Source organism: Vombatus ursinus, unplaced genomic scaffold, assembly GCF_900497805.2.
Source record: "Vombatus ursinus unplaced genomic scaffold, bare-nosed wombat genome assembly UNPS02014787.1, whole genome shotgun sequence".
Lineage (NCBI taxonomy): Eukaryota > Metazoa > Chordata > Mammalia > Diprotodontia > Vombatidae > Vombatus > Vombatus ursinus.
This window is the reverse complement of record NW_020954565.1, coordinates 4,164,132-4,191,482: the sequence shown is the minus strand read 5'-3', so window position 1 is coordinate 4,191,482 and position 27,351 is coordinate 4,164,132. Positions and strand designations below refer to the sequence as shown.

At 39.5% G+C, this 27,351-nt stretch overlaps 1 protein-coding gene across 5 annotated transcripts in view; it reads right to left on the bottom strand.

Moving 5' to 3' along the window:
- Positions 1-27,074, bottom strand: part of CDC14A (cell division cycle 14A) — a 291,416-nt gene extending 264,342 nt beyond the window's left edge. For 4 of the 5 annotated variants that reach the window (XM_027868267.1, XM_027868271.1, XM_027868268.1 and 1 more), the window contains exons 1-2: positions 26,860-27,008; positions 25,709-25,799 (exon numbers count right to left, since the gene is read on the bottom strand). In XM_027868267.1, coding sequence (XP_027724068.1) covers positions 25,709-25,799; positions 26,860-26,908 — 140 coding nt within the window. In that variant the 5' untranslated portion in view covers positions 26,909-27,008. Of the gene's footprint in view, positions 1-25,708; positions 25,800-26,859 lie in introns of all 5 variants that reach the window. The other variant, XM_027868272.1, reaches the window with a different exon arrangement.
- Positions 27,075-27,351: the final 277 nt, after the last annotated feature.

The window sequence follows — 27,351 nt, the reverse complement described above, 5'->3', positions numbered from 1 at the left end:
CATATATTCTATTCTATATTATGCACTTTCCTCCCTTCATTGCTAAGGTGAGGCACTATGGATGTGGAATATTGTATATACTGTCAGACAGGGTTGATGTGTTGACTGGTTTTGTAGAACTGATTTTATTTCCTCTTTTTTTTTAATCTTTGTGACAAGAACTGGGTTGCTAGGTAGAGGAGAGGAAAAGGATACATTCAGAAATGAATATATTTAAAGTATCAATAAAAACAAGATTTTTTTTAAAGAAAAATGCAAATCAAAACAACTCTGAGGTTAGGAGAAGCTGAATTTGAACAAGAAGACCTGGGTTCGTCATAGCTCTGACACTTACCTATGTGATGTTAGGAAAATAAAATCAGTTAGCCTCACAAGGGTCAGTTCCCTCATCTGTAAAAAGAAGGGGTTAGACTACAGAATCTTTAAAACTCTTTCCAGCTCTATATCTACAACCCTATTATTACTTCATTTCACCCAATGACACGTAAATTGGTAAAGATGACAAAAATGGAAGTGGACAATGTTGGAAAGGCTATGGACTGACAAATGCATGAATCTACTATTGCTACAACTACATACTGTTCTGGAAAAGAATCTGGAATCATGCAAAAAAAATGATTCAAATGTTCATTTTCTTTAACCCTATGATCCCCATGCTGAGCATGTGACCCCAAAAGTTAAAGACAGAAAGGTCCTGGAAATACACCAAAAGTATCATTGCAGCATGTTTCGTGGCAGCCAAAAACTGGGAATAAAGTAATCATCTATTAATTGGAAAATGGCTGAACAGATTGTGGTACATGGATGTAATGGAATATTACTGTGCCGTAATAAAACGATGAATAATTCACAGAAGCATGGGAAGATAGAGGAATTGATACAGAAGCAGGAAAACAATGTCCACAATGAACACAATGATTATAATAACACAAACAGAAAAACAAGAAAGTAAAACTGAATATTGTATAATAATCAGGACCAAGTTTCATCACAGAGAAGAAACGAGAAACCGTACCTCTTTCTCCCTTTGTTGCAGAGATGAGAGACTACAGATATGAAATGTTGCCTGTACTATAAAGAACAGTAATTGTGTTGGTTGGTTTTGCTTAAAAAAAAAAAAGATTTTTTTTCTATTTTTAAGCTCTAGTATAAGGGAAGAGGGAAAGATATTCAGAAATGAATGTGATATAAGAAATAAATAGTATCAGTAAAATAAAAATGTTTTAAAACAAAAAACATACAGTATTACAGCAGCACACCTGACATCTCCAAAAGAAAAACATATACACAGTATTCTATATAGATACAGTATATATCTAGTACATATATATACATATACTATATATACACGGTATAGATATATAGCATATAGTACTATAGAACATGTACATACTATAGTAGATCTACTATATATTTAATATCTGCTATAGTAGTTCTACTACAGATATATAGATACTATACTACTACTATTTTAGTAAATCTACATATGTGTATGTGTATGTGTTATGTGTGTTATGTGTATATCTATATACACACTATAGCAAATCTATGTATTTCTACAGTAGATATAGATAAACAGATAACTGGGTATCTACTATAGTATGTACGGAGTAGGCAGCTAGATGGTTCAGTGGGTAGAGCACTGGTCATGGAGTCAGGAAGACCCGAGTTCAAATCCAACCTCAAACACTTACCAGCTGTATAACTCTGCTCAAGTCATCTAACCTTTGTTTGTCTTAATCCACCAGAGAAGGAAATGGCAAACCTATCCATATCTTTGCAAAGAAAACCCCATGGACGGTATGGTCCATAGGGTCATGAAAAATCAGACCCAAACGAATGACTGAAAAACAACATAGCATATACATACACTATAGTAGATATGTTATATTGTCTATAGGATATATATATAGTGTATTTATTATGTCTCTATAGATGTACTATATATGTATTTTTCTTATATAGATATAATACTATAATACATGTATATATACTGTCATATATATAGTAAATTTACTCTCTAGAGTACATACAGTATCATCTCTGTGTGTGTATATATATACACACACAGTATACATGTATGTATATAATGTATAGGCATATATATATTGTGTATACACCTATAGTAGGTGTATATGTATATGCACATACTATAAACACACACTAATATACTAAGCAGCTAGGTGGTGTAGTGGAAAAAGTACAGGAAATGGCATCAGGAAGACCCAAGTTCAAAACTGGCCTCAGACACTAGTTATGTGATCCTAGACAAAAGTCAATCTCTGTTTGACTAAGTTTCCTCATCTATAAAATAGGGATAACAAAAACAATAGCACCTACTTCCTAGTATTGTTGTGAGGTTCAAATGACATATTTATACAGCACTCAGCACAGTGCCTGAACATAGTAGGCACTATATAAATGCTTATTCTCTTCCCCTCCCCTTCCATAGTACATACAATATATACAGCATACACATAAACACAGACACACATATATACTAGTCTACTATACACAGTGTGTATATAAACTAGTGTATCTATAGCTGTGGATCAACTATGTAGTTTATCTGAGCAGCTAAAATATCAAAATAGCAGTCAAAATTGTAAACACCTATAAACTAAATAAAGCTCACTCATTTTCATTATAGTAGACCCTCAAGCTCTCACTGAGGTCCCTACTTTCATCTTAAGCACAATTCTAGCAAGCATAGTAACTTGTTTTCCAGCCCATTATCAGGCTAGAAGCAAAAAATATGAATAAAGAAGTGATGTCTAGAATCAGGCACACTGGTGGCTAAAAGGTAAGAAACAGAAAAAAACAGACACAAGAAATGAAAAAAGCAAGCAGCCCTCTATACTTAACCACCACCACCCTCCAAAGGCGTCATTCTTACTACAACAATATACAATGCAATAAAGGAATATGAAGGACAACCATGAGTTATCCAAAAAAAGTTAAATCATTTTCAGTATCGAACATGCCGATTTTTTGATCTGGGCAAGTACTGAAAATTGTGTAAACAAGTGTACATGCGTACACACAGAGAGATATATACTTAAGTCCACCACTGGGTTGGAACCGTCCCTGCCACACATGTGACAATATCTCCACATCATAAAGAGAAGAATTTTTCTGGCATTGAAACCATGTGCATCTGTACCGAGTAACAACAGAATTCTCTCTCCTTGTACCCCACAGAGTGACATGACCCATTCTGCCTGCCCTTAGTTCTAGTTCAGCATACATGTCTAAACATGTTTCAAGCTATTTACTGGAAGATTTCCATCAAAAGAATGACTAAAGAAAAAAGAAAACACTGGAAAAACTGAAAGAGTCAAATTTCCATTATCTAGTAAACTCTTATTCTCCTATGATAAGAAATAAAGGAAATCACAATGTAGGATTTTTAAACTCCAATAAACCTTTGCAGCCATCAAATCCAATGCCATCCAACATCCTCATTTTAACAGATGAAGAAACTAAGGCACCAAGAGACCTGATCAGGATCAGGCAGAAAAACAAGCGGCAGACTGAGATCTGAATCTAGGACTACAAAGCAAAGCACTCTTTAAAATTAGTTACTTCCAGGAGGCGGAGCCAAGATGGCAGAGGGAAAACAGTGACTTGTTTGGGCACTCCCCCCAAACCCTTCCAAATACCTATAAAAAATGGCTCTAAAACAGCAGAACCCACAAAAAGATAGAGTGAAACAAATTTCCAGCCAAAGACAGCCTGGATGGTTGATCAGAAAGGTGTATCGCGCCGGGCGGGGAGAGGAGAGCAGTTGGGCATCGGCGCACAGGCCACAGCTTACCTGGAGCAGGCCTCAGAGGACTGAATCACGGGCAGCTGTGGCAGTTTCCAGACTTCACAACGCACGAACAGCAAAGACAACTTAGAAGGTCAGTGGGAAAAGTCTATGACTGCGGTAAAAGAAGGAGCTAGGTCTCAGCCACCCCTGGAGCCGCGGCTGCCTCCTGAGCTTCCAGCCCACAGACTGAGGGGAAATCAAGTGGCTGATCAGAGGGTGATTGCAAGGTTCTCTTTGCCAGTGCTGAGGCAGGAATCTCTTGCTTTACCGGTGCTTGGATCTGGGTCACAGTTCTGAGGGGCAGTCCTGGGGTGAGGAGGAGTGCTGGTGTGATGGAGCTTGTTGTGGTGGTGGAGAAAAAACACCTCGCCCCTTATAGCACCTTGAAAGAACTGAAAATTTTCAGGTCCCTAGAAGTATCTCTGAAAACAGCTGTACAAACCCCTGAAGCTTGGGATAGTACATTCTCCACACTGGAAACAGACTTTTACCTTAACAAAGAGTTTAAAACTCAAGTAATTGGCTGGGATCATGAGTAAGCAGTGCAAAAACAGTCAGACTACATTATCTTACTTTGGTGACAAAGAAGATCAAAACATACAACCAGAAGAAGACAACGAAGCCAAAGCTCCTACATCCAAAGCCTCGAAGAAGAATATGAATCAGTCCCAAGCCTTGGAAGAGCTCAAAAGGGATTTTGAGAAGCAAGTAAGAGAAGTAGAGGAAAAACTGAGAGTTTTGCAAGAAAATCATGAAAAACAACTCAACAGTTTGCTAAAGGAGACCCAAAAAAATACTGAAGAAAACAACACCTTAAAAAATAGCCTAACCCAAATGGCAAAAGAGGTCCAAAAAGCCAATAAGGAGAAGAATGCCCTAAAAAGCAAAATTGGCCAAATGGAAAAGGAAGTCCAAAAGATTACTGAAGAAAATACTTCTTTAAAAATTAGAATAAAGCAGTTGGAAGCTAATGACTTTATAAGAAATCAAGACACTGTAAAAACAAATCCAAAGGAATGAAAAATTAGAAAACAATGTGAAATATCTCATTGGAAAAACAACTGACCTGGAAAATAGATCCAGGAGAGAGAATTTAAAAATTATTGGACTATCTGAAAGCCATGATCAAAAAAAGAGCCTAGACATCATCTTTCAAGAAATTATCAAGGAAAACTGCCCTGATATTTTAGAACCACAGGGCAAAATAGAAATTGAAAGAATCCACCAATCTCCTCCTGAAAGAGATCCCCAAAGGAAAACTCCTAGGAATATTGTAGCCAAATTCCAGAGTTCCCAGGTCAAGGAGAAAATATTACAAGCAGCCAGAAAGAAACAATTCAAGTACTGTGTAAACACAATCAGGGTAACACAAGATTTAGCTGCTTCTACATTAAGGGACCGCAGGGCAAGGAATATAATATTCCGGAGGGCAAAGGAGATAGGATTACAACCAAGAATCACCTACCCATCAAAACTGAGTATAATCCTGCAGGGGAAAAAATGGTCATTCAGTGAAATGGAGGACTTTCAAGCATTCTTGATTAAAAGACCAGAGCTGAATAGAAAATCTGATTTTCAAATACTCAAGTGGAACATGAAGAGGTAAACAGAAAAGAGAAAATCATAAGAGACTTATTATTGTTGAACTGTTTACATTCCTGCATGGAAAGATGATATTTGTAACTCATGAGACCTTTGTCAGTATTAGGGTAGTTGAAGGGGAAAAAATCATATGTACGTATATATAGATATAGATAGAGGGCACAGGGTGAGTTGAAAATGAAGGAGTCATATCTGGAGAATAAAATTAAGGGGTGAGAGAGGATTATACTAGGAAAAGGAGAAAGGGAGAGGTAGAACAGGGTAAATTATCTCACAAAAAAATAAACAGAAAAGAAAAAGGCTCTTACAGTGGAGGGGAAATGGGGGAAGGTGAGAGGGAATAAGTGAATCTTATTCTCATAGGATTTGACTTAAGGAGGGAATAACATACACACTCAATTGGGTATGGAAATCTGTCTTACCCTACAGGAAAATGGGGTGGGGAGGGGACAAGGGAGTAGGGGGATGATAGAGAGGAGGGCAGATTGGGAAAGGGAATAATCAGAAGCAAGAATCAGAATACTTCTGAGGAGGGACAGGGTCAAAAGAAAGAATAGAATAAATGGGTGGGCGGGATAGGATTAAGGGAAATAGAGTTAGTTTTTCACAGCATGTCTACTATGATGTGTTTTGCATAACTGCACATATATAACTTATATTTAGTTGCATGCCTTATCAATGAGGGTGGGTGGGGAGGGAGGAAGGGAGAAAATTTGGAACCCAAAGTTTTAAAAACAAATGTTTAAAAAAATGTTTTCACATGCAACTGGGAAATAAGAAATACAGGAAATGGGGTACAGAAATCCATCCTGCGCTACAGAAAAATGAAGGGGAAGGGGATAAGAGAAGGGGGGAGAGATAGAAGGGAAGGCAGACTAGGGGAAGGGGTATTCAGAATGCATGCCACCGTGGAATGGGGGGAGGGGCAAGATGGGGTGAAAATTTGGAACTCAAAATCTTGTGGAAGTAAATGTTGAAAACAAAAAAAAAATAAATAAAAATTACCATAAAAAATTAGTTACTTCCAAATAACAAGTCTTCTCTATTCATTAAAAGGAAATTAAATTGGACAACTAGAGAAAGCATCCAAATAGCTTAATTCTTAATTTTAAATCATTCACAGGATATCTAGGCCAAAATGATTTGATTACATTGGCCAACACCATCTGGCTAGAACACTTTATCCAAGATGGTATAACTGACACCAACTTCTTATTGTACAAATGAATTAATTGTCAACTAAACATACTTGTGACTTCATTCACAAAATATTTCTCAGTTAACAGACAGACTATTGTATGTCAGGCACTGACGTACAATATGATGACACATAGTCCTCAATAAATGCCTAAATACTATTGGCAGATTCTATTCATCATATTCTAACTTTGGTGGGAATGGAAGAAGTATTTAAAAAGCTAAAATGTACTCAAATCTTCTTGCATGAAAATTAAGCAAAATTTTTCTCAACAAAGTTGAAAAGAAACAACAGTGAATTTAACATCAAGTATGGAAAGTCATACTCATAATGAATCCTCCGGGTAGAAGGCAACTCAACAGTTTGCTCCCTTCCTGCCTTAGGAGAGGCCAGTGTCTAAATACCCAGAACAGTTTTCTAATCTCTTTCAAAACGCCTCCAAAGACTTTGACTAACACAGTTTACCAGATAATGGACTTTGCCCCTTTGTTGTTCAGTTATTTCAGTCACATCTGACTCTTCATGACACCATTTGGGGTTTTCCTGACAAAGATACTGGAGTAGTTTGCTATTTTCTTCTCCAATTCATCCTGCAGAGGAGGAACTGAGGCAAACAGGGTCAAGAGCCTTGCCTGGGGTCACACAGCTCTAAGTGTCTGAGGCCAAATTTGAACTTCAGGCCTAGCACTCTATTCACTTTGCCATCTAAATAGCCTTAGGAAAAAAATTTAAAAATAAAAAAGGCACTTAGTCTGACCTCAACACAACTTGAACACACAACCTTTGCCCCTTTAAACATATCCATTTTTTTTTGGTTTTAACCATTTTTAATGGAAATCTTTCTAAAACACTCCAATGTTTTATTACCCCAGTTGTCAAGGTCTCCTTCCTTTCACCTAACCCAACTCTTCTTGTCCATATCAATTCATTATACCATGCTCTCTCTGTCACCAAGGCTCAAAACCTTGGATTCTCCTTCCTTTCCATACTCACCAGGTCCAAAAGCCTCCTATCTCATCACCTTTGTTCAAGCTGTCATCAATGTTACACCACGCCCATAGACCCATCACTCCCTTCACAGCCAGTACCTGTCAGAGGAGGACCTTGCACTCAGATCTTTGCTAGTTTTGAAGTCAGCTCTCTATATCCCCTTTATCATGCTGCCTCTGAAAATAAGTTAACTTTTTATATTCCCTCTAAAAGAACATCAAATATCAATAGTCAACATATACGTACCATATTTGGTATAAAAACAAATATTCATCTATATATGCACATATATATTTATATACCCTCCACTAAGTTATTCTTCCTCCAAATTTCCATCATGTTCTACGACAGAAATCCTTAGTTCCCACAGGCTAGGCTAGCAGATAGCAAGAACTAGAAGATCCTGACAAGTTGGAATAATAATAATAATAATAATAATAATAATAAAGAGCAGCATTCATATAGTTCTTTAAGGTTTGTAAGATACTTTACATACGCTATTATATCTGATCCTCACAAGCCTTTAAGATAGGGGGTATTACTATCCCCATTTTACAGATGAGGAAACTGAGGCAGAGGCAAAGTGACCTGCCCAGGCTCATATAGCTAATAAGTATCCAAAGGAATCAGGTCTTCCTCTCTCTAAGTGTAATACTCAATCCACTATGCCACTGAGATGTTCCCAGTCACAGTGCTATGATACATTCTCTGCATGTCAACCAAGAACAAGTTGTATATTCAGAGAAGTCCCTTACCAGGTTGGTTGCAAAGAAATGACTTTTTCTGCCACAGCAATTCCCAAAAGATTTCCATTCAACTTTCCCATTTATCCCCTTCCCTGCATTCACAAGGCCACCATCCTAGTTCAGACCTTTATCACCTCTTACATGGATTATTATAATAGCTTCCTAATTAGTCTTCCCTGCCTGCTCTCCTCCCTCTCCATTATCCAAATCAGTTCACCAATCTACACAGGTACTAAATTTGTATTCCTGAAGCACAGGTCAGACTATGTCAGTCTCCTGCTCAACTAGCTTCTGTGCTTTTTTTGGGCTTATAAAATAAAATCCAGACCCCTTTAATTGCAGCTACAGTTGAATACCAGACTATGTAACAGGGGAAAGAGGAGAGCCCTGAGAACAAAAATCAGAACAAAAACTACATTTAATACTAATTCAAGTAGAATCTTAGCAGAACTGTCTGAGAGCAGACCCCTTTAATTGCAATTTAAAGTCCTACACAATCTAGTTCCAGCACCTATCTTTCAAAGTGACTTTACATTACTTCTTCTTGTATACTCTACATTACAACTAAGTTAGTTTACTTGGGGTTCCCAGCCTGGAATGCTGTCTTGCCTCACCTTTGCCCTTTGGAATTCTCAGGTCCTTTCAAAATTCAATTCAGTTGCCACTTCCTATATAAAGCTTTTCCTGAAACCCAGTTGTTACTACTGACTCACTCCCAAAACTATGTTTTCTGTATTTCACATTTTTTTAAAGGTGTATGTGTTGTTTCTCCCACCTGGAAGGCAAAGGCTAGCATCTTTTTTCTTTGTATCTTCAATGCTTAAAGCACTGCCAAGATGCTGACAGAGTTAATCATCTGTGGTGGGGAAAAATAACTCCAATTACAGGAAATTATACATATATACAAAGCCACAGAAAGAGGGACAGAAAAGGAACAGAGCAATTAATAATCTAAAAGGCATTTGTCTTTAAAATGTTTATGAACTTACAAACAACATTTTCTGATGATGGAGGAAAAAACAATAAAAAGATGATGAAAACCTAAGTAAGTCAAGAAAATTGATGAAGATTCCTCATACTTCCTTTCTACTCTCATGGTTAATATGATTCAATCATCCACTAGAGAACAGACCACTCGCTTAAACTGAGATAAGGTTTGTACTAGAGCAAGAGTAAAATATTTAGGTTTCAAAGGATTTCCTGCATAGCTATAAAAAAGAGTTAAGTTTATAAATCCAAAGGAACATACAATCATAAATTTAGAGCTAGAAGAGATATTACAAGCTATCTGGTCTGGTCCCCTCATTTTACAGATGAGGAAACTGAGGTACAGAAAGATTAAAGTTTTACTGTCACAGGTTCTTAAGTAGGAGAGACAAGGTTCAAACTCAGGTCCCCTAATTCCAAATTCTTCAAGGTCCAACTAAGACACCACCTCCTCCATGGAGCCATTCCTGATCATACCAACAAAAAATGTTCCCTCTCTTCTGAAGGTCAGAGGATTATAGATTTAGAGCTCAAAGGGATCTCAAAGGTCCTTACTCTAACATCCTCAACTTCATAGATGAGGTTTTCTTATAATATTTGATATTGATCTCACTTTGACACCCATGATGTTTTACCCTCTCATTTTTATTTCTGTAGGACATATTCTCCTACTAAGACGGTAACCCAAGATCTTTGAGAGCAAGAATTATGTTGTTTTTCCTCTTTGTACTGGCAGTTCTTACTACCCTGGGTTCACAAAAGGTACTTAATAAATGTGAGCAGAATACTTTTTTATTAAGCTAATTATGCACCAACTAACAATAGCGGGCACTCCTAAGGCCAACGCTACAAATAATTAAGTAGGGGCTATTAATAATTAGGAAGCAATTTTTTCTTCCAGTAAAGCAATGAATGAAGGTTTGACTGACAGGAGGTGTATATACCCATGCAGAGCCCACAAACTAAATGAGACCTAAAATATCACAGCATCTTAATGTGTATCCCACAATACCCTCTGGGGGGTGCTGTCAAACTCAAACACAAACGAATCCCCGCTGGTCCATACCTACTTAGAAAACCACAGATTAAAATTATCTGTGTTCTATTCTATTTTTACTTATTTTATTAAACATTTCCCAATTACATTTAATATAGTTCTGCCACCCCAAGAAGTTTCAGCAGCCCTCAAATTTGACGCCTCTGTCTTAAAGGATCACATATTTAAAGCCGCAAGGGATCTTTGAGACCATCTAGTCAAATATCCACATTTTACAGATGAGGAAACTGAGGGCCACAAAGATTAAGAGATTTGCCCAAGGTCACATAAAGGACAAAAGTGAATGAGCCAGAATTCAAACCTAGATCTATGATTACAAATCTCAGCTAATCCCATTACATAAAGCTATCCCTAAAATACCAAAAGCGTGAGTAGCCATAAGAATTTGGAGCTGACGGAACTCTACTATGCACCTGTAGATGCTGAAGAGGACTTCACTGCCAACTACTTCAGCCTCTTCCTAGAATTACACAGAAAAATAATTTTAGACTCTACCGTAAAATGACACACAGAAAGAACTGAACCTTTTTGTAGGGTGTTTGTTGGGTGGCTTATTTTTTAAAATGTTCCAAATAGACAAGTCCTCTTGAAGATAACAAAAAGAAGTCTGGGTGCTGAGGTTTCTGGGTTGCTGGGTTTTTGTTGTCTGCTTTTTGTTTTTCTTTTTATAAAAGAGTACCTGTTCCTTGTAAAAAAAATCATTATGGGACAAGAAGTGAGATTCAACAGCAGAAATAACCTTTCACTAGATTAAGCCCTATAAAGTCATTTTTGCGGGCTTATGTAAAAAAAAGCCCACTTTGTTCCATTAATTTCCACCTGTTCTTTCTTCAATATAAGACTAAAACCTCTATTAATGAGGGTGGTTGGGTTGTTTTGTTTTGTTTTTTCATTCCATTTTGAAGGTCCAAGAAAACAGCTGAAATCAAAGATTTCAAAAAACAAAAACTTCCCAATAAGTGGGGATGATAACAGGTACCCTACCTGTGATGGTGAATGTAAAAGGGCTTTAGAATGCACTATATAAATTTGGGGTCATGATTATTCACAGAGGCTCTAGGATGCTGCATCTGCAGGAGATCTCCTTAGGCCATGCCTCCCTTCTGCCTCCCCCAGCTGAAAACTAGTACCAGTAAAGTGGTGTTTTTGAAGAGGAACTGGTCAAGGGGGTGGTGTTTTGCCAAGCTCGAGCATATTCCTTCTCTCCCTTGCCTGTTGCTTGTCTCTGACTCTCTTCTCTCTCCAGGCTCTCCTCCCTTTACCCTTTCTCATCTCCATCTCCTCTCTTCACAAACTCTGTATAGACTAGTGCAGTGTTGCACCAGGGAAAGAAAAGGAAATTCATAGAACTAAGTCCTGTTGATGGTCTCTTCAGTGGTAAGGAAATACCTGCTCTCTTTCAAAGCCACTTGCCAGAGCTTTACTCAAATATATAAAGGTTATTTTTGTGGCTATCTATGTTAAGTTTGAATTAAATATTCCATACCTTGAAATTAATTTTGATCTGTAAAATCATATATCATTTTTTCCTAATTGTATCTGTCTTAGCCGCAACAAGAACCAAGTCTAGCTTGAAGCCGAAGATTCATAGTATAATTACATAACTAAATTTTCACTTATCTTTTGTTTTTCCCTACTTTTCAGCAGATTTTTATTGCATTCAGTGGAACTAGAAAATCCTCCTTTAGCCACCTATATAAAATTGGGATATAACTTTGGAACAAAAAGTGCGTTTTGTAAAGAATCTACATCCTGGCATATTTGGATAGAGCACTAGACTTGGAGTCAGGAAAACTTAGTATCAAATCTCACCTCAGAAACATACTGGCTATATGACCCTGGGTAAATCACTTAACTTCCCTGGCACTCAATTCCTCATCTATAAAATAATGGTTGTGCTCAATGACTTCTAAGGTCCTAAATCTATGATCCTGTAGTCACAGAATGTTAGAACTACAAGAGGTATTGGAGATCACCTACTTCAACACTCTAAATTTACAAATGAGGAAAGTGAGGTCTGGAGAGGTGAAACAACTTACATATACTTTGGGCATCAATCAGAGATGAATGCAATAGAACCAAAGAATCACAGAATTTTGAGAGCTGAAAGGAATTCTCAGGAGCTATCTAGACCAACACATACACAAAAGGGATTCCCACTACTAACACACCCTACAGTGGGCATCCAGCCTCTGCCTGAAAACCTCCAAAATTCAAGAACCCATCACCCCCTAGAAGTAGCCCATCTCACTATTAGATGGTTCTAATCGTTAGGATGCTTTTGCTGACATCAAGCCTAAGCTCTGCAACTTCTACCCAGTGGTCCTGGTTCCATTCTCTGGGGCCAAATGGAAAAAGTCAAGTCCATCCTTCACAGGACAGTGCTTCAGATACTTGCTCAAGACAATCACCAGGTACACCTTAATCTGCCCTTCTTCAAATTAAAACATTAGATTCCTTCAACTGATCCCCATATGACATGAAAGCAAGGCCTTTCCGTAACCTTGATGCCCTCTCCTGGACTCTCTCAAGCTTATAAATGCTCTTCTTAATCCACGGCACCCAGAGCTGAACTCAATAATCAAGATGAGGTCTTACAGAGGCAGAATACAGTGGGACTATCATTCTTCCAGTTCCTGAAAGCTATACCCCTCTTAAAGCAGTTTAAGATCGAATTAGCTTTTTTAGATGCCACACACTAATGATTCACATTGAGCCTGGGTCCTCTAAAACCCACAGATCTTTTTCAGAACCACTGTCTATCTATACCTCCCCCACCTTATATTATTTTTGTTACCTACATATGAGACTTTATATTTATCCCAAATGAAATTCATCTTATCCAGTTCAGCCCAATGAGCTCACTTGTCAAGCTCCTTTTGGACCCTGATGTCATTCACTGTATCAGCTATCCCTTTCTGTAAATTTGAAATCTATTGATAAAATGTTCAAGAGAACAGGACCAAGCAGAGATACTTGGGATACTCTAATGGAGACCTCCTACCATATTAATGATGAACCATTAACATCCAATCTTTGAGTCTGTCCATCCAACCAGCTCTAAAACCCACTGTGCTACTATCTAACCCCTCACTTTCCATCTTCACCATAAAAATAATGAGATACTTTATGAAAAGCTTCAGAATATCTAGATAAACTATATCCACAGCATTCCCTTCTTCACCTACCAGAATAGTACTGTCAAAATAGGAAATGAGGTTAGTCTGGCATAACCTGTTCTTGGGGAAGCCAGACTGGCTCTTCGTAATCATCCCTATAATTCCATCTCACACTTCCCACAGAAGTAATTACAAACCTTCCTTTTCCTGAAGTAGTTGTTCCAAACTTTTTTCTGTCACCCAAACTCTACTCCTGATCCATCCCTTCTCTATTAGCAGATGACCCACCTCCTCCTTTACTAAAAAGATGGAGGCCATCTAACTTGAACTCCTTCATCTCCCCCCTCCAGAGCTCAAAACCTCTCTGTGATCACATTCCTTTCCTTCTTCCTTCCAGTCCGCACTCTTCTTTGCCAAGGCTTCAACATGTGCCATTAATCCAATCCCCTCCAGACTTCTCCAGAGACCTTGGTCCATAGATCTTATTCTCTTGTTCATTTTCAATCTCTGCCTCCCAAATGGTTTCTTCCCCTCTACTATCAAACATGGTTAGGTCTCCCCTATTCTAAAAAAGTTACTCTCTCCCCCCTTCCATTATTAAAAATTTCTGTAAGTATATTCAGTCACCACCTCCACTTCTTCATCCCCCTATAATTTAGCTTCCATACCCTCCATTCACTCTCATCATCAGTGACATCTTAATTAATAAATCCAATGACTTCTTCTCAATCCTCCTGCTCCTTAATATTTGTACAGCATATGATAATGATGACAAGACCACCCTTTTCTTGAGATTCTCGCCTCACTTGACTTCCATGATACTATTATCTTCCTGGTTCTCCTCCTATCTGTCTCATTTGATAATGCATCTTCTTGTGCCCTAGCCCTACCCCCCCACAAGTATTGGTGACCCCAAAGTTTTACCTCTGACTCTCTTCTCATCTACTTCATCCTCTCATGTGGCTCCTAAAGCTATACATTCAGCCAGAATCTCTTACCTAAGCATCAATCCCAAATTTCTGTCCCTACAAAAATTCAAATTCATCAAACATATATTTAGAGCTGAAAGGGAACTTCAACATTGTCTGGTTCAACCCTCTCATTTTACAGATGAAGAAACTGAGGCCAACCAAACTTAAATTTAAAAGTCTTGCTCAAAGTCACAGAGGAATTAAGAAGCTGAGTCAAGATTCTAACCTAGATCCTTTAGTTCCATACTCAATGTCCTTTCCACTGAACCACCTCCCCCCAAAAAAAATCTGTCACCCAGTCTTAAAATCTGAGTCATCTTTGAATCTTTCCTTTACATCATCCTACCTCCCTCATCCACTTAATTGCCAGAGGGAGCTAGGTAGATAAAGTGCTGGGCCTTCCAGTCAGGAAGACCTGAGTTCAAATATGGCCTCAAATACTTACTGTGTGACCCTGAGGCAAGTAAGCTCAGTTTCCTTAATTGAAAATGGGTTTTCAATCCCAGGGTTGTTGTGATGATCAAATGAGGTTAATTTTTATAAAGCATTTAGCACTGTGCCTAGAACACAGTAGATGCGTAATAAATACTTGCCCCTTTCCTTCCAAGTACTGTTGACTCTACCTCTATATCATCTCTTACTTCCTCCTTCTACTCTCCACTCATACTGTCACTACTGTGTAAAACTCCTTTTCTCCAGTCTGCATTTCACTACCTGTCTTCCATGTCTAGAATGTTTTCCCTCCTCATCTCTACCTCCTGGCTTCCCCAGTTTCCTTTGAATCTCAGCCAAAATCCCACCTTCTACAAGAAGCTTTTTCTATTCCCCTTGATGTTCCTTTCTGTGATTATCTCCAATTTATCCTATATATCTCTTGTTTGTACAAAACATTTCTGTGTTGTCTTCCAAAATAGACCTTGAACTCTGTGAAAGCAGAGATTGGTTTTTGCCTTTCTTTCTATCCTCAGTGCTTAGCACAGTGCCCGGCACATGGTAGGTGCTTAATAAATGCTTGTTGGCTTGACCTGACCTGGCTGGTCCAGATCGTTATCTCTCCCCTAGACTAAGATAACAGCCTCCTTGGCATTTTCCCTAACTCTCCTCTCCATAATCCAGCCTTCATATACAGCTGACAAGTGAATCAATTTGACCATGTCACTCACTTAATTCAAAAACTTTCAATGGTTTCCTACCTCTTATATTATAAAATTTAAACTCCTTTGCCTGGCATTCCATAGTCTGGCTCCAACCTTCCTTCAGACACAACCCTTCAAGCATACCACACTCAGCCAAACAGGACAACCAGCTGCTCCCAGACCACATCCTTCCCTCCCCCACTTCATTCTAGTCACACAGGCTATTCCTCTGGCTGCAAATCTGGAATACAATCCTTTCATATCTCGACCTGCTGAAATCTTAATATGATAATAGATTTGGACCCGGAGGGACCCTAACAAGACATTTAGTCCAACCCCGTCACTTTGGAGATGAGGAAAGAAATGTTCAAAAGAAGTTCTACAACTTTGATTAGGGGAAAGCAGAAAGAGTTAGAGCCAAACTCAGGCCTCCTACCTCCTTACCCAGTGTTCTCCATACTTCACCATGCTGCCTTCTCTTCCTTCAAGGTCCCACTTAAGTACCACCTTCCTCAATGGAATCCCCAATGATCTTCCCAGCTAAAAATGATCTCTCCCACTTCAAAGTTAAAGGATCAAAGATTTAGGGCTGGAAGGGACCATGGAGGTCCTCTCATCCAAAACTCTCACTTTGATGATGACACCAGTGATGGTTTAACTCTAATGCCATTTGGGGCTCCAAAGGAAGGGATCATGTGACAGAGTTCCAAGAGAAAGGAGAATTTTTCTTTTACCTTTTAACTGACCGTGCCAGGTCTTCTTAAGAGTACTTTGACAATGAGGTTTTCTTAGAGCAGGGGTGAGGAACTTAGGGCCTCAAGGTCACACGTGGCCTTCTAGGTCCTTGGGTGCAGCCTTTTGACTCAAGTTTTACAGAACAAATCCTTTCATTAAGAGGATTTATTCTGTAAAGTGTGGATTCAGTCAAAGGGCCACACTTGAGGACCTAGAGGGCCACATGTGGCCTCGAGGCTACAGGTTCCCCACCCCTGTCTTAAGAGTTTTGTTGTTGTTTAGTTGTTTTCAGTAATGTCTGACTCTTCATGACCCCATTTGGAGTTTTCTTGGCAAAGATACTGAAGAGTTTTGCCATTTCCCTCTCTAGTTCATTTTACAGATGAGGAACTGAGGCAAACAGGGTGAAATGACACACCCAGGGTAATACAGCTAGTAAGTGTCTGAAGTTGGATTTGAACTCAGGAAGCTGAGTCTAATTGACTCCAGGCCCAGCACTCTTTCAACTGTAGCACCCTTTCTTAGAGTACATTACCTAAAGGTCTCCTTTACTTTTGTCACATACCTCATGTCACACTTATTAGTGTATATGTCACATTCTCTTATTAAGACTGGAACACAAGCTGTTTAAGAGCAGGAACTGTGTTAATTTCCTCTTGGCAGCACCTTGCATATAGTAAGTATTCCTATTAAATTAAATAGTTTGTGTGACAAAGCAGGGACTAGAGCCTAGGGACTAAGTCTCCTGGATCTTCATCCAGAGCTTTTCCTACTGCTCCCCCCCCCATTAGAACCATGGTTCCCATACTCAACATGTATCAGTTGCTGACTACAAGTTTTGCCCAACAGGTAGGTGTGGAAGACACAAGAAAAAGGAAAAAAGTAAATGAAGTGTCCCTGTCTTCAAGAACCTTACAATTTATCATTCCCTAATTGATAATGGTCAAAGGATATGAACAGGCAGCTTTTGGATGAAGAAATTAAGGCTATCTATGGTCATATGAAAAAATGCTCTAAATCACTACTGATTAGAGAAATGCAAATTAAAACAACTTTTGAAGTATCACATCACACCTATCAGATTGGCTAACATGACAAAACAGAAAAATGATAAATGCTGGAGAAGATGTAGGGAAATTGGAACACTAATGAATTGTTGGTGGAGTTGTGAACTGATCCAACCATTCTAGAGAGCAATTTGGAACTATGCCCAAAGGGCTACACAACTATGCAAACCCTTTGACCCAGCAATACCACTACTAGGTCTGTATCCCAAAGAGATCATAAAAAGGGAAAAGGACTCATATATACAAAAATATTTATAGAAGCTCTTTTTGTGGTGGCAAAGAATGGAAATTGAAGGGATGCCCATCAATTAGAGAATAACTGAACAAGTTGTGGTATATGAATGTAATGGAATGCTACTGTGCTATAAGAAATAGTGAGCAAGGCAGACTTCAGAAAATCCTAGAAAGATTTGCATGAACTGATGCCGAGTGAAGTGAACAGAACCAGAACACTGTACAGTAACAGCAACATTGTGTGATGACTGACTTTGTTAGACAACTCTTCTAAGAAATGCAATATCTAAGACAATTCCAAAAGATTCATAATGGAAAATGCTACCCACATCCAGAGAAAGAACTATGGAGTCTGAATGCAGATCCAAGCATACTATTTTCTCTTCTTCTTGTTGTTTTTTTTGTGTTTTTTTTTCTTGTAGTTTTCTCCTTTGGTTCTGGTTCTTCTTTACAACATGACTAATGTGGAAATATGTTTAATATGATCATAATGCATGGCCTATATCAGATTGCATTACGTCTTGGGGAGGGAGGAATGGATGGAGGGGGAAAAATTTAGAACTCAAAATCTCATAAAAGTGAATGTTGAAAACTAAAAATTAATTAATTTTTTAAAAAGAATCTTACAATTTAGTGGGGAATATGACATATTTGCATGAAAAAATGTAAAGACAAAAAACTTACAAAGAAAAAAAATATGGACCAGAGAATCTAGATATTCCTCCAGGTCAACTAATCTAATCTGTACCTGAACGGGAATCACCTCTAAGGCATCCTCAAATGAGGGGTCCTTCAACTTCTACTTTAAGACCTCTGGTGAGGCAGGGCCTGCTGCCTTCCAGGATACCATGTTCTACCTTCCAAGAGTTCTAATGATTAGGGAGTTTCTTCTCACAAGAAACCTCAATTTGCTACTTTGAAATCTGCACTAGGGCCGAGGAGCACAAGTCTAATCTCGCTTCCATATGACAGACTGTCATCTATTTGAAGTCAGTGATTACATATTTCCTAAGGCTTCTTTTTCTCTAGGTTAAACACCACCACCAATTTCTTTAATTCAGGCATTCTTAATCTGGGATCTGTGGAATTGGTTTTGGTTTGTTGTTGTTATTGTTATTTATAAGAGTATCTCAATATAATTGGTTTCCTTTGTAATTCTATTTATTTTATTTTGTCAATTTATTTTATGAATTTCTAAGAAAGGGTCCTTAGGCTTCCCCAGACTGCCAAAGGAGTTGATGGCACAGGAACAGTTAAGAACCTCCTTTTGCTCCTGGCTACCCTCCTCTTTCACACACCCCAGCAGTTTATCAAGCTTAAAATGTTGCACTAAACAGAACACAACACCCCAGAAGTATTCTGACCTGGGTAAGGTGAAGTGGACCATCAATTCATCTCCCTACCCCCTCAACTGCAGAAACTCTAATAATTCTATCAAGGTAGCCTCGGATAACATTACTTTTTTGCCTATCATGCTACACTAGGGAGCTTTCAAGTCAAGTCAAACTCTCAAGTTTGGGGTTTTGTTTTGTTTTTTCTTCTTTAAATTTTATTCATTTTATTTTCAATTTATGAAATAAAACAATCATTTCTGTAGCACAGTAGAATAAAAAAATGATTAAACATTAAACTGCAAATCTTGCTATTCTTTTCAAATACATAATTGTTGTTAGGTAACTTTCTTTTTGCTTTTCTTCCCTCCCCCCCAGAGATGGCTACCAGTAGACATAAATATCTATGTATATATGTGTGTGTGTATGTGTGTGTATGTAAAATCATTCTATATATACTTCTATTTATCAGCTCTTTCTCTGGATACAGATAGCATCTTCCTTTATAGGTCCTTTGTAATTAATCTAGCTGTTTATAATAGTCAGAAATGACTATTTTTTTGTTTTCACTTGATTTGTTGTAGTTTTGGTTGTATTTTTTCCCCACATAAACTGCTGTGTAGCCATGTATTTATTTCTCCATCACCATTACCCCCACACCCCACCTGCTACTTGGGCAATAGATTTTTGGAATCCCTGTTGGGCTTGACATATTCCTATTATATGAAATCTTTTTAAGACTTGGCCCATGATGCCAGCCTGTCAAGATCTTTCAGGATCCCAATTCTGTCATTCTTATTAGCTATTTCTTTCAGGTTTGTATCAATCCTAATTTTTTAAAGGGCCAAATTCCAAAGATTATGCCTTAAACAGGAATCCAGCTTTTCTTTCTTTCCCTCACTCATTCATCAAAAACTTAATAAGCACCATCTATGTGTGAGGACTTATGCTAGAAGATAACACACAGCCTCTGTCATAAGATAGAGACGTTATCTAGCCATGTGTTTGCCAGTCAGGATTTTTACAGGATCACAGCTAGAATCCACAGGAATCCTTTGCCCTTCCAAGAGCTTTGCAGACTTCGTTTCACACTCCACACAGGAAGTGGTAGTGCTGGCTTGTGGTGGTGAACACTAAGGGAGGAGCCTAAAAGCAGGAAGGGCTGTGGCGTGGCAATGAGACTGTAAAGTTGTTGACATAGCAAGAAAAAAAAAAAAGGTTAACAGCTGAAACCCAGGAGTACAGCCAATCCAAAAGTAAAAGAAGAGTTCTTCTTAATCTTGGAACTCTCCCAAGAGCCCTTCCTTTATAGTCCCAAGTGGCATTAAAGCCAAACCATCACTGGCCTCACCACTTGTAAGACGGATAACAATATAGGGGTCTCAGAGATAAGGCAATGGACCTGTGATTTCATTAGTCTAAGGAACTCTGGACTGAAGCCAGTAGTCTAGAACTGATAATCATGGAATTAGAGACTTGGAGCCCTGAAGGGTTAAGTGGCTTGCCACTGCAATTAAAGTCAGGCTGTGTCAGAAGTAGGAGCTGGTATCCACATCCAGAAAAAGAACTATGGAGTCTGAATGCAGAGTAAAGCATGCTATTTGCTCTCTCTTTTTGTTTTTTGTTTCCTTCTTTCTCATGGTTTCTCTCATGGGTTCTAATTCTTCTTTACAACCTGATTAATGTGAAAATATGTTTAATATGAATGTATATGTAGTAAATAGAGAGCAAAGTCAGCCTTGGAATCAGTTGTAGAGAAGGTAGGATTGCATTGATAGAGGGAGAGTCTTCACCTGGGAGTTTCCTGGACCAGTAAAATCACAGGCCTGTTTTCCTATGTCTATCTTTTAAGGTTCACAGAGAGGATTCCTCCCTTACCTTGACCCTGTGACTAGGTGGTACATGTATTACCATGTCCTTTTACAGATTAGAAAGCTACAGTCCAGAGGGGTTAAGGGATCTGTCCATGTCATAAGCCAGTGTCAGAGGCTGCCTTCAAAACCACGGTTCCTGATTCCAATTTCAACACTCTTTGCACCACCCACTGCCTCCTCTTATTACCACCAAATATGGTACATAAATTTAAAAGTCACCTAATTCATAATAATTTGACTTTATTTATAGCTAACCTCTCCTGTAGACACAAATAAAAGCTAGAAGTATTTTCCCTTAAACCTTGCTAAACACATTACTGCATGTTGGGTTTATAGCCATGTAAAAACACCAAGAGAAGCATTTCACTCATAAATGGACAAAGCTTTAAGATAACATGTATCAATCACTATTTAGTATGTTAGTTATCAAACTATAGAACACACACATAGTCCGTTCACTTAATAAGATACCATTTAATAAGCAGTGTTCAATTCCTAAGCCCCAAAATAGAAATTAAACAGGAGTCGCAATGGTGCTCAGTCACAAAAATACAGTGGAAATTTGATAAATGTTGCTTACAGTGAATTAACCAAACTGCATAGGACTGATGAGCAATATCAGAAAATACTCAAGTCTCTACCAGAAGTACATTCAATTAATAATAATTTGACTTTATTTATAGCTAACCCCTCCCCTAACATATCAATAAAATCTACAAGTATTTTCCCCTAAAGCTTGCTAAATATCACTGTATTGGATTTATAGCCATGGAAGGAAACTTTTATTTTTTAAAAACAAGTGTCAAGCAAGTACTAAGACAGTTCTTTTAACTTCTTTGACTCATTGCCTCATCTACAAAATGGAGGTCCAAGATTCCATTCTCTCTTCGACCACATGCACTTTTAAAAATTTACCGAAATACCTAGAGCTATTTTTGAAGTCAAGGACTATTATATTACTCCAACACTGCTCAAGAACTAACACCCCAGGGCTCCTAAAAAGACAAATAATCAAGGAGAAAGCAGCTTTAAGAGAACAGACAGAAAAAAATGACTGTTCAAGAAATCTTTTCTCCCTAACCAATCCTGAAGCTTACAATTTGGTGATAAGTTCATTTCTTTAATGGAGGACCACACTCATCAACCTCTGAGAAACGGCAAGATATTTAACAAAGCCTATGTGATGAAATGGATTAATAAAGTAACTTTGGTAAGTGACCATTCTCAACATTCAAGTTAGACTAAAAAGGAAATCCAATTAAGTACTTGAATTGAAATACAAACAAGACACCTCTGGAATCATTTCTGATTTGGTTTGGTTTGGGTTTTAGGTTTTTGTTTTTGTTTTTTTTAAAACAAGAGTCAAGGCAAGCAATTGCTACACTGACTCTCCCCTCCAGTGTCTCTACAGCTTAATATGACAGACATGATTTACTTCCCTTCTATAGTAAGACTATCTTTATTTACTAGAATTTTTGGCTCTCTAATTTCTCTCCACTCACAAGCTCTAGAGTCTCCTAATTGGTTTTCCTGCCTCAAGTCTATCTCCTCTCCAATCGAGCTATCACACAATTGCTAAATTGAGATTCCTACAGCACAGGTCGACCAACGTCCACTCCCTGCTCAATAAACTTTAGTGGTTCTCTATCACTTCTATGATCAAATGTAAACTCTTTTGTTTAGTATTTTTAAAGCCTTTTCCACCTTGACTCCAATCTACATTTCCAGGCTTATTCTACACTGCTGCCCTTCACTAATTACAGTCTAGCCAAACTGACTTTTTTGAAGAACATCTCATCTGCTTCGTATAGGTTATCCCTCCATGCCTGGAACGAACTCCTGCCTAACCACCTCTTGAAAGGCTTCATTCCCTTCAAAACTCAGCACAATCACCGAATTCAACATGAGGCCATTCCTGATCCCCTCAGCTTCAAGTATCACCCCCCTTATTATTTCCTTGTCCTAATTTATCTACTCCCCCAATAGAATGTAAGCTTCCTGATAGCAGGGACTGCTTCCTTTTTTATCTCTGTATCCCCATCATTTAATGCAAAGGCATAATCATAAGCATTTAATAAACCCTTACTGATTGATTTACTTAATTAGTATGGTGAACTTCCTCTGCCTGTGTAGACTTAGATGACTTCTGACTTCTAATTCTATGAAATTAGTCATGTGTCACTTAAAGACTGGCCTGGGGCACAAAGACATTAAGTAATTTGCCCAGAGTCACAAAGCCTCTGTGTGTGCCTAAGGTGGGACTTAAATGGGCCAGTCCTTTATCACATTTACTACACCTATGGTATCCAACTCCCAAAGAAATGGGGCCCACTAATCCTTGTGAACAAGGATCCCTACAGATCTAATATGGACTTCATTTTACTATGTAATGTTATCTACACTGTATTGTATTTTTATTTATTTTGTTGAATACTTCCCAATTACACTTGAATCAGGTTCAGGCCTGCATCTTTGACACCTCTGTTATGTATCATACTAAGCAGATTCTACCAGGGTAATACAGGGAAAAGAGCACTGGACTTGGAGTCAGAAAACCTACGTATGAATCAAAGCACTGACATTAACACCAGACATATGATGGTGAGTCAGCTGTTTAACCTCCCTGGCCTTTAGTTTCATTATCAATAAAATGAGGACTGCTATCTCACAGTTAGGAGGAAAGCACTCTATAAAGCATAAAGTACTATATAAAGGCAAACTCAGTCACAATAACGAAACTAAGAGGTGAAATAAAGTGTGTATCCTCGATTTCTAAAGCAAACCTATAACTATAATATTTTTAAATCATTATAATTGTACCTTGGTCTTAAATGTAGCAGGGGAGCTCCCTATTTAAAGAAAGCCTAGAGTGAATCCTTTCACAAATTGAAAATATGATTTTATAATAGGAAAAATCACTCCTTCATTTGTCTACTTTGAGAGTTTATATTTTCATATAAGCAGAACACACCTTTTTCATTTCCCACCTGCTCCCTTTACATTTGGCCCCTCAATAGGTAGATCATGATAGACCTGTAGGTCTCAGAGCTTTAGGAAGTCAATGTGCTGCAGGCTGACCATTATACTCCCACTCTCCTGGAGAAATCCCACAAGGGCACATGCTATACACACACACACACACACACACACTCTTTATATGACTTTAAGGAAATCAAAAGTAGGCTCTTAGGAAAAGATAGAAGATGCCATTCTTACAAAAGGTAAGGAGCCACATTTGTATCAAGCAAAACAAGTAATATGAGGAGATATTCTTCTGACCAAAGAGTGATGTCCCGAAGGCAGGATGATCTTTTCTTTTCGAGATCAAGGAACGTGATCCCCCTAATCAACTCATAGAATAGTAGATAGGATACTTCGGTACCTGGAAGACCTGGGTTCACATCCTGCCTTAGTCAATTACCAGTTATGTGACTCTGAGCTTTCTTCATCTATAAAATCAGAGTGGGAGAGGGAGGGAGAAAAGGAGGATGGCCTGGATGGCCTCAAGTCCCTTCCAGCTCTAAATCTATGATCCTGAGATTCCATTCAGTGCTGATAGATGATTCTGGAAAGAAGCCAAGTGTTACAGTGGAAAATACACTATACTCTTGAGTCAAAAGGCATGCCCTTATTCTGACATTATAGGACACCAGTTATGGGATACCAGTCAAGTCACTTACTTCTCTCTGGGCTTTAGAATTAGATGCTTTCTGAGGTCCTCTCCAGCTCTGTGATTTTCCTAAAGTTCCAATGAATAGTACTTAATTGCTGGAAAGCCTGTGAGTTTCCCTGATAGTAATGATAAACTTCATCCTTCTGAAGACTGCAACCCAAATCAACAAGAAGGGTAAAATTGATGGGAAATGACACCATCTTCAGAACCTTTAGTTTCCTTCCTCATTGTTCCTTCTCTTCCTTCTCTATTCCTCCCAAAAATCCCCCCCCCCCAAAAAAAAGCACTTCATTCCTTTTTCCTTAACTGGCCAAAACACAACACTTGTCTGTTTAAAATTTATTTGCTGAAAATATTAAATGGTGCTTTAAATCTCCCCAGCCTATTCTTAACTGAAAAACCAAAGGAGATGACATTTTATATTTCATTCTAAAAGACCAAAGGATCCTTATTATTACCTTAATCCCTAGCCCTGCTTACACTTGCACAGAGCAAAATCTGACTTCCTTCCAAATTATTTCGAGCAGCCAGGATCTTCACATTCTTTCGGATGCAGACAACAGTATTTCATGTCACTTAGGATCCATATTCCCTAATCAATATGAAACAATTTACCACAAAACCCATGACACTCAAGCGGATATAGTACTACTTAGTCACTTGGATCCAACTTTAATCAAACGTGCTCCATTCATTGGGAACTAAGGACAAAACCATTCTTAGACGTGGCCAAGCTATGCTGAAGTCTGCAAAGTTTAAAGTCCCTTAGTTTAGGACATTGCTATGCACACTGTGGGTGCTCCATAAATACTTGGTGACTGACTAAGAGGTCAATTATCATGCCTTGTAAATTGCCAGTCTCTCTCTAGACTTTTCATGTGGGTGTGCTCTGCAGTGATTTTTATTTTCCAAAACAGCTACCTATATAACCAAGAAGCTGTTACTCTCAAATTTTGCAAACATTCCCTACAGTAGCAGCACCCATGTCTACTGAGGTGAACTACAACAAACAAACCTAAGCCTTAAAAACACTGCCAGAATGATGATTTTCTGTTATTTACACTCTTATCCACTGGGGGGGGGGGGGAATTAAAAGTCTCAAAAACTGCCACGGAGTAGCAAAACATTTTCCCAAAGAAAACTGGAAAATAAGCAAAACAAAACAGAAACTTACTTTTCATAGACCAGCTCCTCATCGGTGGAGAAATAATGGGTATTTATTGTGCTTTTTGGTCTATTCCTTAAAGTAGCAAAATATAAACGATCTGAAAGACAAGTTTAAAAGAGAGAAGAAAATATATCAGAGGTGGAATCACAGATGTAGAGCCACCTCAGAGGCCACCTAGCATAAACCCTTCATTTTACAGATGAGGAAACCGAGGCTGTGGAAGATTATGTGATTTGCCCAAGGCTAGTAAGCACTAGAGATGGAATCTGAAGCCAGTGCCCTGTCTATCCACTCACTGAGTGAGGAATGAGAACTAAACAGCAAAGGATGCAGAAGAATATACAGAACCAAAATAATAATAATTTCTTGGATTTAAAGAACCTCCTTCCCACCACCAAAAAAATAAAAAATAAAACAAAAACACGTGGAATTATTGTCTCAAACTGGTCTCCTGGCTGCTAGCATCAGAAATTGGAGAACACTTCAGTGAAGGAAGAGAGGAGCAGCAGAGGAAGAGAGAAGGGTACGAACTCAGAGATCGCCTCTCGTCTCCTCTGTCCCAATTAAAGGGAGTTGGGGATACAACAAAAGAAACAATTTTCGCTCCAGGGCCGCTCCAGACCTAGAGACTCCCAAGGGGAGGGCTATGAAAAAGGGGTGGGAGGGGGAGACAAAGGGGTGTGGCTTGGGGAGGGGGTGGGGTCCAAAAAGAATAGAGAGGTCCGAAGGATGGGGAGAGCAAAGCCAGGGGAGGGGGACAGAGCCCCTCGGGATGTCCCAGGAAGGCCCTCCTGCTGTGTAAGAATCTCAGAGAGGGATGGGTCGGGGGGAGACAGCTGCTGCAGGGAGATGGGCTCAGACCAAGGACCTAGTCCGGGAGGCGGGGAACGACCAGAAGCCGGAAGCGGCAGGGGGTCCCTGGGGAGCAAGGGGGCACGAACCCAGAGAAGTAGGGAGAAGGCCGGCTGTTGCTGGGGCGCCCCCTTGACCGAGAAGCTGCGTGGCCGGGACAGGACGAGACGGGACGGGACGGGACGAGACGGGACGGGACAGGACGGGACGGGACGAGACGGGACGGGACACGGACGGGACAGGGATTGGATGGGATGGGATGGGATGGAAGGGACGGGGCCGGGGGCCGGGGGGCTGCCCCTCACCTTTCAAGAACTCAGAAGCCCCGATTAGGTCTCCGACGTCCGCTGCCATCTTAAGCAGGAGCCGTGCTCCAAAGGGCTTGATCGTGACTGGTTTCACCCACCCCCCGGGGAGTTCCCCTCTTCCCCAGAGCCAAAGAGCTCGGAGCTCTGAGCGCGAAGCCAGGCGGAGAGAAAAGCGGCGGCTGCAGCTACGGCGGCGGCGGCGGCGGCGACAGGAGCGGGAGCAAAAGGCGGAGGCTGCTGGGGGGTCAGCGCGCGGGGCGCCCCGGGGACATTCCGAGGGGAGCCCGAGCTCGAGCCCTGCCTGCGCGGGGCGCACACTCCCCCGGCCGCCGCTGCACCGCGCCCGACCCCGCTCCGCCGCCGCCGCGCCTTGAGATACGCAGACCAGCTCTCAGGTCCGGGCAAAGTCTGCTCCCGGCCCCCAAAGTGATCATGGAGGAGGAGACTACTGGCCCCGATCGCGCCCGTGACTACTTGTGCTGCAGGCAG